The 12,421-nt window shown below is 41.1% G+C and overlaps 1 protein-coding gene across 1 annotated transcript; it reads left to right on the forward strand.

The window, feature by feature from the left end:
• Positions 1-336: 336 nt before the first annotated feature.
• LOC142168252 (uncharacterized) lies at positions 337-945 on the forward strand. Its single transcript, XM_075228912.1, has one exon. It carries the CDS (start codon positions 337-339, stop codon positions 943-945), a length of 609 nt encoding a protein of 202 aa, XP_075085013.1.
• Positions 946-12,421: the final 11,476 nt, after the last annotated feature.

The following is a 12,421-nucleotide window of genomic DNA, read 5'->3' on the forward strand; positions in this document are numbered from 1 at the left end:
AATCAAAATAGATCAAATATTTCTACTGGTAGCACTCCAAATTATGGCCAAGGCAAGACTCGTATACCTACGTGTACACAATGTGGGAAGAATGACTATGGTACTTGCAGGAGAGCTTCTGGTGCTCGTTTTAATTGTGGGAGCTTCGATCACAAAGTGAAGGATTGTCCTAATCCTAACCCTATTTCTTCTCCACGTACTGAAGGTTCAGTTTAGAAACCTACTGCAACTCCTTCTCAAAGGAATAGAGGTGCAAGATCTAGAAATACCCAAACAGCAGGTGCAGGTAGAGATAGTCAAGCCTGTGGGTCAAGAGCTACAACACAATCTTATGCTATGAGACATAGGCATTACCAAGATGGTGCAGATGTGGTTGTTGGTAAATTTCACTTATTTGGCTTATGTGTTGTTACACTATTTGATCCTGGTTCTACACATTCCTATGTTTGCTCATCATTTATTTTTCTTGAAAATATGAAATCTGTAAGACTTGATTGTGGTGTGCTTGTCAAAAGTCCTTTGGGTCATCAGGTTGTTTGTAATCAGATCTGTCGAGGTTGTCCCTTTGAGATTCAAAAGCTAGTCTTCCCTACTAATTTGATTAAAATGCCTTTCCAAGACTATGATGTCATCATCGGTATGGATTGGTTTCATAGATACCATGTAGTAGTTGATTGTATGTCAAAGCGTGTGACCTCTAAAGCTCCTACATGTTCATGCATTATTATTATTCAAGGTGAAAGATCACTAACATCTAATATTATATCTGCGGTTGTGGCAAGAAAGATGATTAGTCAGGGTTGTGAAGCTTATCTTGCTCATGTAGTTGATACACACTTAGAAAATCCAAGCCTTAAAGATATACAAGTTGTATGTAAATTTCCTAATGTTTTCTTGAAAATCTTCCTGGGTTGCCCCCAGAAAGGGAAGTTGAATTTCCTATAGAGGTTATTCCTTGAACTACTCCTATTTCTATAACTCCTTACCGAATGACTCCAGGGAAATTAGAAAGAGTTGAAAATTCAATTGCAAGAACTTCTTGAGAAGGGTTTTATTCGCCCAAGTGTTTCTCCTTGGGGAGCTCCTGTTTTATTTTTGAAAAAGAAAGATGTCACTCTTCGGCTTTGTATTGATTACCGTCAATTGAATAAGGTAACAATTAAGAATAAATATCCATTACCTAGGATCGATGATTTATTTGACCAGCTAAAGAGTGCTAGGTTGTTCTCAAAAACTGAGTTAAGGTCTGGGTATTACCAAGTGCGAGTAAGTGAGTAAAATGTTCCTAAAACTGCTTATAGAACTCGGTATGGTCTTTATGAATTTTTGGCGATGCCATTTGGGTTGGCAAATGCTCCTGCAATGTTCATGGATCTAATAAATTGTGTATTTAAGCCTTATCTTGATCAATTTATGGTGGTATTTATTGATGATATTTTAATATATTCCAAGAATAGTGAAGGTCATGATAAACATCTCCTGATTGTTTTGAAAATTTTGGAGGAGAAAAAGCTCTATGCCAAGCTTTCCAACTGTGAATTTTGGCTTAGTGAAGTGGCTTTTATGGGGCATGTTGTGTCAGCTGAAGGTGTGAAAGTTGATCCTAGTAAGATTCAAGCTATTGTTGAATGGTAACCGCCTAAAAGCCCAACTGAAATAAGAAGTTTCTTGGATTTAGCGGGATACTATAAAAGGTTTATCAAAGGCTTCTCCATTATAGCCTCTCCTTTGACAAAACTTTTGAGGAAAGACGTCAAGTTCGTGTGGGATGACAAATGCCAAGAGAGATTTGAAAAGCTCAAATCTTTATTGGTTAAATCTCCTATACTTACTCTACCAACTTAAGGTAAATAGTATGTGATATATAGTGATGCTTCTTAACATGGCTGGGGTTGTGTTTTGATGCAAGAAGGGAAAGTGGTTGTGTATGCCTCTCGAAAATTGAAACAACATGAGTTGAATTATCCTACTCACAACCTTGAGCTTGTTTCCATAATGTTCGCTTCGAAAATTTTGAGACATTACTTGTATGGAGAAAAGTGTCATATATTCACTGATCACAAGAGTTTGAAGTACTTGGGTAGATAGAAAGAGTTGAATTTGAGACAGCGTAGATGGCTTGAGCTTATCAAAGATTATGATTGCACAATTGACCATCATCCGGGTAAAGCCAATTTTGTTGCTGATGATCTAAGTCGCAAATCCTTTGCCTGTTTATCTCTAAGTATCACGACCCGAAATTCCCACCTTCAGGTTCATGATGGCGCCTAACATTTCACTTTCTAGGCAAGCAACCGTTAAAATAATCTTAACTATTTTTAAGAAAATTTAATTAAATATAAGTCAAATTACTAAAATACAGTGCGGAAGACCATAAATACCGAATTATCAAAATACATCCTCGAATCTGGTGTCACAAGTGCACGAGCTACTAGGATAATACAAATAAAGGTCTAAACAAAATTCAAGTTGTTTGAAAGATAAGACACAACTAAGATAAGATAGAAGGGGACTTCAGAACTGCAGACGATGTACAGTTATACCTCAAGTCTCCTCTAGGTAGTTGAATCCGAGCCTAACATCGACGAACATCGACGAAGTAGTGACGAGGCTATGACAAGATACGTACGTAAACCACATGTACGAGTATATACAAATATAAAGTAACAGTACTACAATAAATAACAATTTATAAATTGGGAGGGAACATGCGAAGGGGAATGATATAATAATTTCAGCAGGAGAAGTATCACTTAGCAGCCATTTAATTTATCAACAATAAAATGAGCAATTGATAATATGAAAAGGGCACGGCACCACCATTCGTGTTTTTACTCTCATTTGGCACGCCATCACCCATCGTGCTTTTACTCTTTCTGAAAATGACACGGCATCACCCTTCGTGCTTTTACTCTCACAAATGGCACGACAACACCCTTCATGCTTTTACACTCACAAATGGCACGGCAATACCCTTCGTGCTTTTACACTCTTCCTTACCATGACAATGATATTATAGATAATAAAAATGGCACGGCATCACCCTTCGTGCTTTTACACTCTTCCTTACCATGAAAATAATAATATAAATTTAGAAGAGTATCTAAATGCGGGGATATGCACTTATCAATCAATTCAATACCAGAATACCGACTTTACCTTCCGAAATATTCAACAATAATTAAATGAATAATAATTTCTCGAATAATGATAAAATAATCAATAATAAACTTAAACAAGAATGTCTTAATTAAATAGGCAATTATTCATAATAAACAAATTTCACCTGCATGCTTTGACTCAACCACAAAGCATAAGTACTCGTCACCTCACATATACGTTATACCCGCTCATTAAATCACGTAGCAAATAGACAAATAAGTCCTACTCCGTCAAGTCAAGGTTAACCACGATACTTACCTCGCTTTGCAACCAAATTCAAGAATCCAATACAGCTTCGCCTCGTGAATTGGTGTCCGAAATCCTCAAATCTAGTCATAAACAATTCAATATACTCAATACAAATCGTAGGAATTAATTCCATATGAATTTACTAATTTTTTGGATTAAAATCCGAAATTTATTTTAAAAATCGACAGTGGGACCCACATTTCGAATCCCGGAAAAACTCATGAAATGCGAACGCCCGTTCTGGTACGAGTTCAACCATACAAAAATTATTGAATTCCGACATCAGATTGGCTTTCAAATCTTCATTTTATATTTTTGGAAGATTTTATAAAAATCTAATTTTTCTTCCATAAATTCACGGATTCATGATGTAAATGAGTATGGAATTATGAAATATAATCAATATAGGATAAGGAACACTTACCCCAATGTTCTCCCTTAAAAATTGCCCAAAACTCTTCTTACCCTAGCTCAAAATCGAAAATGGTGGAAAATGGGGCGAAATCCCATTTCCAAAATTTAAGTTTTGTTTGCCTAGATTTTTACTCATCGCGATCGCGTAGAACAATTTCTACCTAGGTCCATTTTACTCTTCACTATCGCGGATAACTCTTTGTGATCGTGAAGCATATTTTAGCTACCCAGATAATTAACTCTATGCGAACACATAAATGGTCATGTGATCACGGAGAATATTTTCTCAGCCTTACGCGATCGCGTACTGACTTGTGTGATCGCGTAGCACAAATGGCGTACCCAGCTTCTGCCTTCATTCCTTCTATGCGAACGCGGCTTGGCCCTTGCGTTCGTAGTGCACTGGGAGCTAAACATCCGCGATCGCGTGCCTATCTTCGCGAACGCGAAGGGTAAAACTCATAGCTCACAATTTCCTCTTTGCGATCACGGGAATGGCTTCGCGATCGCGAAGCACAATGCACCAGATGATAGCTGAATCTAAAAACCAGATTTTTTTCAAAGTTCAAATGGTCCGTAGGCCATCCGAAACTCACCCGAGCCCTAGGGGCTCCAAACAAAACATGCACACAAGTCCAAAAATCTCATACGAACTCGCTCACGCGAACAAAACTTTAAAATAACGCCTAGAACTACGAATCGGACACCAAATCAAATGAAATTTTCAAGAAAACCTTAAAACTTCTATTTTCACAACCGAACGTCCGAATCATATTAAATCAACTCCGTTTCTCACCAAATTCAACAGACAAGTCATAAATGACATAACAGAGTTATGAAAATTTCCAGAACTCAAATCCGACCCCGATATCAATAAAAGGAAATTTTTGGTCAAACTTTGAAATCTTTAAGCCTTTACGCTTCTAGTTTTCGCCAACTGGCAATAATTCAAGCTAGGGACCTCCAAATTAAATTTCGAGCATACTCCCAAGTCCCAAATCACAATATGGACCTACCAGAACTGTCAAAACACTGATCCGAGTCTGTTTGCGCATGTCCGACTCGGACTCCTAGGTAGCTGTCTCAATTGGTTGACCTCTCCATTGCACCTAAACTGAAGGATAATTGTCAGACCTGCCGGGCTAGAATAGCTATCGGCTCCTCTTCATAAGTCAAATCTTTGTCCAATTGGACTGAGCTAAAATCTAACACATGGGACGGATCACCATGATATTTACAGAGCATAGACACATGGAATTTCGAAGGGTCCTATATACCTAGGGCTCAACTTGCCCTTCTTTCTGAACCTCTTTACACCTTTCATAGGTGAAACCCGGAGCAATACTCTTTCTCCAACCATGAATGCAATATAACAAACTTTACGGTCAGCATAACTCTTTTTCCTAGACTAAGCTGTCTGAAGTCGATCCTGAATAACCTTGACCTTATCCAAGGCATCCTGTACCAAATCGGTACCCAACAACCGAGACTCTCCCGGTTCAAACTATCCAACTAGCGAACGGCATCGCCTTCCGTATAATGCCTCATATGGAGCTATCGAAATGCTCGATTGGTAGCTATTATTATAAGCAAACTCCGCAAGTGGCAAGAACTGGTCCCAAGAACCACCAAAGTCTATAACATAAGCGTGAAGCATATCTTCCTATATCTGAATGGTGCGCTCTGACTGTCCGTCTGTCTGTGGATGAATGTTGTACTCAACTCAACCCGCGTGCCTAACTCACGCTATACAACCCTCCAGAAATGCAAAGTGAACTGTGTACCTCAATCAGAAATGATAGACACGGGCACACCGTGAAGGCGGACAATCTCACGAATGTAGATTTCAGCTAACCGCTCTGAAGAATAGGTAACTGCCACTGGAATGAAATGTGCTGACTTGGTCGACCTGTCTACAATGACCCAAACTGCGTCGAATTTTCTCTGAGTCCATGGAAGCCCAACAACAAAATCCATAGTGATACGCTCCCACTTCCACTCAGAAATTTCTAACGTTTGAAACAAACCACCAGATCTTTGATGCTCGTACTTAACTTGCTGACAATTCAGACACCGAGCTGCATATGCAACTATATCCTTCTTTATTTTCCTCCACCAATAATGTTGCCGCAAAACTTTATACATTTTGGCGGCACCTGGATGAATAGAATACCTAAAACTGTGGGCTTCTTCCAGAATTAATTCACGAAGCCCATCCACATTAGGCACACAAATACGACCCTACATTTGCAGAACTCCATCTTCCCCTACAACAACCTGTTTAGCATCACCGTGTCGTACCGTGTCCTTAAGGACAAGTAAATGAGGATCATCATACTGTCGCCCTCTGATGTGCTCATATAAAGAAGACCGAGCGACTGTGCAAGCTAGAACTCGACTAGGTTCTGAAACATCTAACCCCACAAACTGATTAGCCAAAGTCTGAACATCTGCAGCTAACGGCCTCTCACCAACCGAAATATATGCAAGACTGCCCACACTCACAGCCTTTCTACTCAAAGCATCGGCCACCACATTGGCCTTTCTAGGGTGATACAAAATGGTGATATCATAGTCTTTCAACAACTCCAACCATCTTCTCTGCCTCAAATTAAGATCTTTTTGTTTGAACAAATACTAAAGACAACGACGATCAGTAAATACCTCACACGAGACACCGTAGAGGTAATGCCTCCAAATCTTCAGCGCATGAACAATGGCTGCCAATTCTAAGTTGTGAACAGGATAATTCCTCTCGTGAACTTTCAATTTCCGTGACGCGTATGCAATCACCCTGCCATCTTGCATTAATACTACACCAAGCCCAATGTGAGATGCATCACAATATACCATATAAGATCTTGAACCTATGGGTAATACCAACATTGGCGCCGTAATCAAAGAAGTATTGAGCTTCTGAAAGCTCAACTCACACTCGCCTGATCATCTGAATGGGGCACCTTTCTGGGTCAGTTTGGTCAATGGGCTTGCTACAGACGAAAACCCTTCCACGAACCGGCGATAATAACCTGCCAAACCCAGGAAACTCTGGATCTCTGTAACTGAAGTAGGTCTAGGCCAATTCTGAACAACCTCAATCTTCTTAGGATCCACTTTTATGTCTTCTGCCGATACAACATGCCCCAAAAAGGAAACTGAGTCTAACCAAAATTCGCATTTTGAAAATTTGGCATATAACTGATTATTCCTCAAAGTTTGAAGCACACTCCGAAGATGTTGCTCATGCTTCTCTCGACTGCTAGAGTAAATCAAGATATCATCAATGAATACAACCACAAAAGAATCCAAATATGGCTTGGAACACTCGATTAATCAAATCCATAAATACTGCTGGGGAATTTGTCAACCAAAATGACATCACTAGTAATTTGTAATGTCCATATCGAGTCCGAAATGCTGTCTTAGGGACATCAGATGCTCTGATCTTCAACTGATGGTAACCAGACCTCAAGTTGATCTTTGAAAACACCTGGGCACCCTGAAGCTGATCGAATGAGTCATCAATTCTTGGTAGTGGATACTTGTTCTTGATAGTAGCCTTGTTCAACTGTCGATAATCTATACACATTCGCATTGAACCATCTTTCTTCTTTACAAATAATACTGGTGCACTCCAGGGTGAGATACTGGGTCTAATGAATCCTTGATCAAGCAAGTCTTGTACCTGCTCCTTCAATTCTTTCAATTCCGGCAGGGGCATACGGTATGGTGGGATAGAAATGGGCTGAGTGCCCGGAGCTAAATCAATACATAAGTCAATATCTTTGTCGGGTGGCATCCCCGACAAATCTGCAGGAAATACTTCTGGAAATTCACAAATAACTGGTACTGAGTCCATATCAGTAACATCCGCACTGGTATCACGAATATAAGCCAAATAGGCTAGACATCCTTTCTCGACCATACGCCGAGCCTTCATATAAGAAATAACCCTACTGGTAGAATGACCAGGAGTTCCTTTCCACTCTAACCGAGGTAACCACGGCATGGCTAGGGTCACCATCTTGGCATGACAATCCAATATAGCATGATAAGGTGACAGCCAATCCATACCCAAAATGACATCAAAATCTACCATATCAAGAAGTAGAAGATCCACACTAGTCTCAAGACTACCAATAGTAACCACATAAGAACGATAGACATGGTCTACTACAATGCCTCCAAATCTTCATCGCATGAACAATGGCTGCGAATTCTAAGTCATGAACATGATAATTCTTCTCGTGAACTTTCAATTACCGCGACGCTTATGCAATCACCCTGCCATCTTGCATTTATACTGCACCAAGCCCAATGTGAGATGCATCACAATATACTGTATAAGATCCTGAACTTGTGGGTAATACCAACACTGGCGCCGTAGTCAAAGAAGTCTTGAGCTTCTGAAATCTCAACTCATACTCGTCTGACCATATGAATGGGGCACCTTTCTGGGTCAGTCTAGTCAATGGTCTTGCTACAAACAAAAGCCCTTCCCCGAACCGGCGATAATAACCTGCCAAACCCAGTAAACTCCGGATCTCTGAAACTGAAGTAGGTCTTGGCCAGTTTTGAACAACCTCAATCTTCTTAGGATCCACTTTTATGCCTTCTGCAGATACAACATGCCCCAAAAAAGGAAACTGAGTCTAACCAAAATTCACATTTTGAAAATTTGGCATATAACTGATTATTCCTCAAAATCTGAAGCATACTCCAAAGATGTTGCTCATGCTCCTCTCGACTGTTGGAGTAAATCAAGATATCATCAATGAATACAATCATAAAAGAATCGAAATAGGGCTTGAACACTCGATTAATCAAATCCATAAATGCTGCTGGGGTATTTGTCAACCCAAATGACATCACTAGGAATTTGTAATGCCTATATCGAGTATGAAAAGCTGTCTTAGGGACATCATATGCCCTGATCTTCAACTGATGGTAACCAGACCTCAAGTCCATCTTTGAAAATACCTTGGCACACTGAAGCTGATAGAATAAGTCATCAATTCTTGGCAGTGGATACTTGTTCTTGATAGTAGCCTTGTTCAACTGCCGATAATCTATACGCATTCACATTGAATCGTCTTTCTTCTTTACAAATAATACAGGTGCACCCCAGGGCAAGATACTGGGTCTAATGAATCCTTGATCTAGCAAGTCTTGTAATTGCTCCTTCAATTCTTTAAACTCCGGCAGGGCCTTACAGTATGGTGGGATAGAAATGGGCTGAGTGCCCGGAGCTAAATCAATACAGAAGTCAATATCTCTGTCGGGTGGCATCCCCAGCAAATCTACAGGAAATACTTCTGGAAATTCATGAACAACTGGTACTGAGTCCATATCAGTAACATCCGCGCTGGGATCGCGAATATAAGCCAAATAGGCTAGACACCCTTTCTCGACCATACGCCGAGCCTTCATATAAGAAATAACCCTGTTGGTAGAATGACCAGGAGTTCCTTTTCACTCTAACCGAGGTAACCCCGACATGGCTAGGGTCACCATCTAGGCATGACAATCCAATATAGCATGATAATGTGACAGCTAGTCCATACCCAAAATGACATCAAAATCTACCATATCAAGAAGTAGAAAATCCACGCTAGTCTCAAGACTACCAATAGTAACCACACATAAATGATAGACATGGTCTACTACAACAGAGTCTCCCACCGGTGTAGATACACACACATAAGCACTTAGAGAATCACGAGGCACAAACAAATATGAAGCAAAATAGGATGACATATAGGAATAAGTAGATCTTGGATCAAATAGAACTGAAGCATCTCTATGGCAACCTGGAATAATACCTGTGATCACGACATCAGATGACTCAGCCTCAGGCCTAGCTGGAAAAGCATTAAATATGGGTTGGGCCCTACCACTCTGAACTGCGTCCCTGGGATGGCCTTTAACTGGTTGGCCTCTACCTCTAACGGCCTGACCTCCACCTCTGATGGTCTGACCTCCACCTCTAGCTGCTTGACCCCTACCTCTAGCTGGCTAAGAAGACGGTGAAGCAACCGGTGCTGAAATCATAACACGAGAGTCCTGCTACTGCATGCTGCCCTGAGACTTGGGGCAAAATCTAGCAATGTGCCTCGGATCACCACAAGTATAACAGTTCCTCAGCTGCTATTGTCCCTGTCGACCTGAGTAACCACCCTTAAAACTCTGGATCAGAGGTGCACTGATAGGAGCTGGTGGTGCACTGTAGGATGCCTAGAGTGCTGAATGAAATTGCCTGGGAGGATGAGCCCTACCAAAATTACCCCTGCATCCAGACGAGGCACCACTGAACTCACCGAACTAACGAGGCCTCTTATCAGACCCCTGCCCTCTCTCATGTGCAAGAACCATCTCAATCCTCCTGGCAACATTAGCAGCCACCTGAAAAGAAATCTCACTTCCGGTCTCCTTGGCCATCTGAAGCCTAATAGGGTGAGTAAGTCCCTCAATAAACCTCCTCACTCTCTCTCCCTTGGTAGGAAGTAAAAGAAGAGCATGATGGGCTAGATCCACAAAACGGGACTCATACCGAGTAACAGTCATACTGCCCTACTATAGATGCTCAAATTGCCTGCGGTAATCCTTTCTCAATGTGATAGGGAGGAATTTCTCTAGAAATAGCCGTGAAAACTGCTCTTAGGTCAATGTAGGCGATCCAACTAGTCTGGTCAATGTATAATCTCTCCACCACCTCTTGGCGGAACCCGTCATCTAAAATACAGCAAAATCGACCCCATTGGTCTCAACTATACCCATGTTCCGTAGTACCTCATGGCAGCGGTCAAGATAATCCTGTGGGTCCTCAGAAGGTGTACGACTGAAGTGAACTGGAAAGAGCTTAGTAAACTTATCCAATCTCAATAAGGCCTAAGAAGACATGGCGGGCCTATCATCGGTTTGTGCCGCAACAACTGGCTGAACTACCCTAACTGGCGAGGCTGCTGGAGCCTGATTCTAGGGATCCATCTACTCCGGAGCGGGAGTAGTGGGAGTTTGTTCTCCTCCCCCAGCCTGTGAGACGATTGGTGCCACTGGAAATGTACCATTCTGGGACACTCCCTCTATAAGACTTACCAAATGGACTAGAGCGTCTGGAAGCACTGGAGTAGCTATAAATTCTTCCGGGACCTGAACTAGTCCAACCGGTACAGTCTGAATGGGAACCTCCTCCTGAAGATCCACCTGAGGTTCTTCAATAGGTGTTGCTGCTCGAGCTCTAGACTGAGCTCTACCTCTACCTCTGCCTCGACATCTAGCACGACCTCGGCCTCGACTTCTACCCCTGGTCATAGTTGCCACCGGGGGCTCTGGTCCCTGTCCGTCAGTAGATATATTACGTGTTCTCGCCATCTGTGAGAGAATAAGAATAGAATGGTTCAATTATCGATGATAGAATAAGATCTCACGACATAATAAGAAAGAAGTGATATTGTTCCTAAACTTTATAGCCTCCGAAAGATAAGTACAGACGTCTCCGTACCGATCCTTCAGACTCTACTAAGTTTGCTCCTGACTCGTGAGACCTATGTAACCTAGTGCTCTGAACCAACTATCACGACCCAAAATTCGCACCTTCAGGATCATGATGGCGCCTAACATTTCACTTGCTAGGCAAGCCAATGTTTAAATAATCTTAACTATTTTAAAGCAAATTTAATTAAATATAAGTCAAATTACTGAAATACAGTGCGGAAGACCATAAATACCGAATTATCAAAATACATCCTCGAATCTAGTGTCACAAGTGCACGAGCTACTAGGATAATACAAATAAAGGTCTAAATAAAATTCAAGTTGTTTGAAAGATAAGACACACATAAGATAGAAGGGGACTTCAGAACTGTGGACGCTGTGCAGTTATACCTCAAGTCTCCTCTAGGTAGTTGAATCCGAGCAAGTCTATGGTACGCTGCTGGGACCGACTCCAAAATCTGCACAATAAGTGCAGAGTGTAGTATCAGTACAACCGATCCCATGTACTGGTAAGTGCCGATCCTAACATTGACGAAGTAGTGACGAGGCTATGACAAGATACGTACGTAAACCACATGTACAAGTATATACAAATACAAAGTAACAATAATACAATAAATAATAATTTATGAATTGGGAGGGAACATGCGAAGGGGAATGATATAATAATTTCAGCAGGAGAAGTATCACTTAGCAGCCATTTAATTTATCAACAATAAAATGAGCAATTGATAATATGAAAAGGGCACGGCACCACCATTCGTGTTTTTACTCTCATTTGGCACGCCATCACCCATCGTGCTTTTACTCTTTCTGAAAATGACACGGCATCACCCTTCGTGCTTTTACTCTCACAAATGGCACGACAACACCCTTCGTGCTTTTACACTCACAAATGGCACGGCAATACCCTTCGTGCTTTTACACTCTTCCTTACCATGACAATAATATTATAGATAATAAAAATGGCATGGCATCACCCTTCGTGCTTTTACACTCTTCCTTACCATGAAAATAATAATATAAATTTAGAAGAGTATCTAAATGCGGGGATATGCACTTATCAATCAATTCAATACCAGAATACCGACTTCACCTTCCA

This window comes from Nicotiana tabacum, chromosome 13 (genome assembly GCF_000715075.1).
Source record: "Nicotiana tabacum cultivar K326 chromosome 13, ASM71507v2, whole genome shotgun sequence".
Lineage (NCBI taxonomy): Eukaryota > Viridiplantae > Streptophyta > Magnoliopsida > Solanales > Solanaceae > Nicotiana > Nicotiana tabacum.

Bases quoted from the DNA above. Each gene is read 5' to 3' on its own strand.
- LOC142168252 (XM_075228912.1), top strand. From the start codon at position 337: ATGAGACATAGGCATTACCAAGATGGTGCAGATGTGGTTGTTGGTAAA.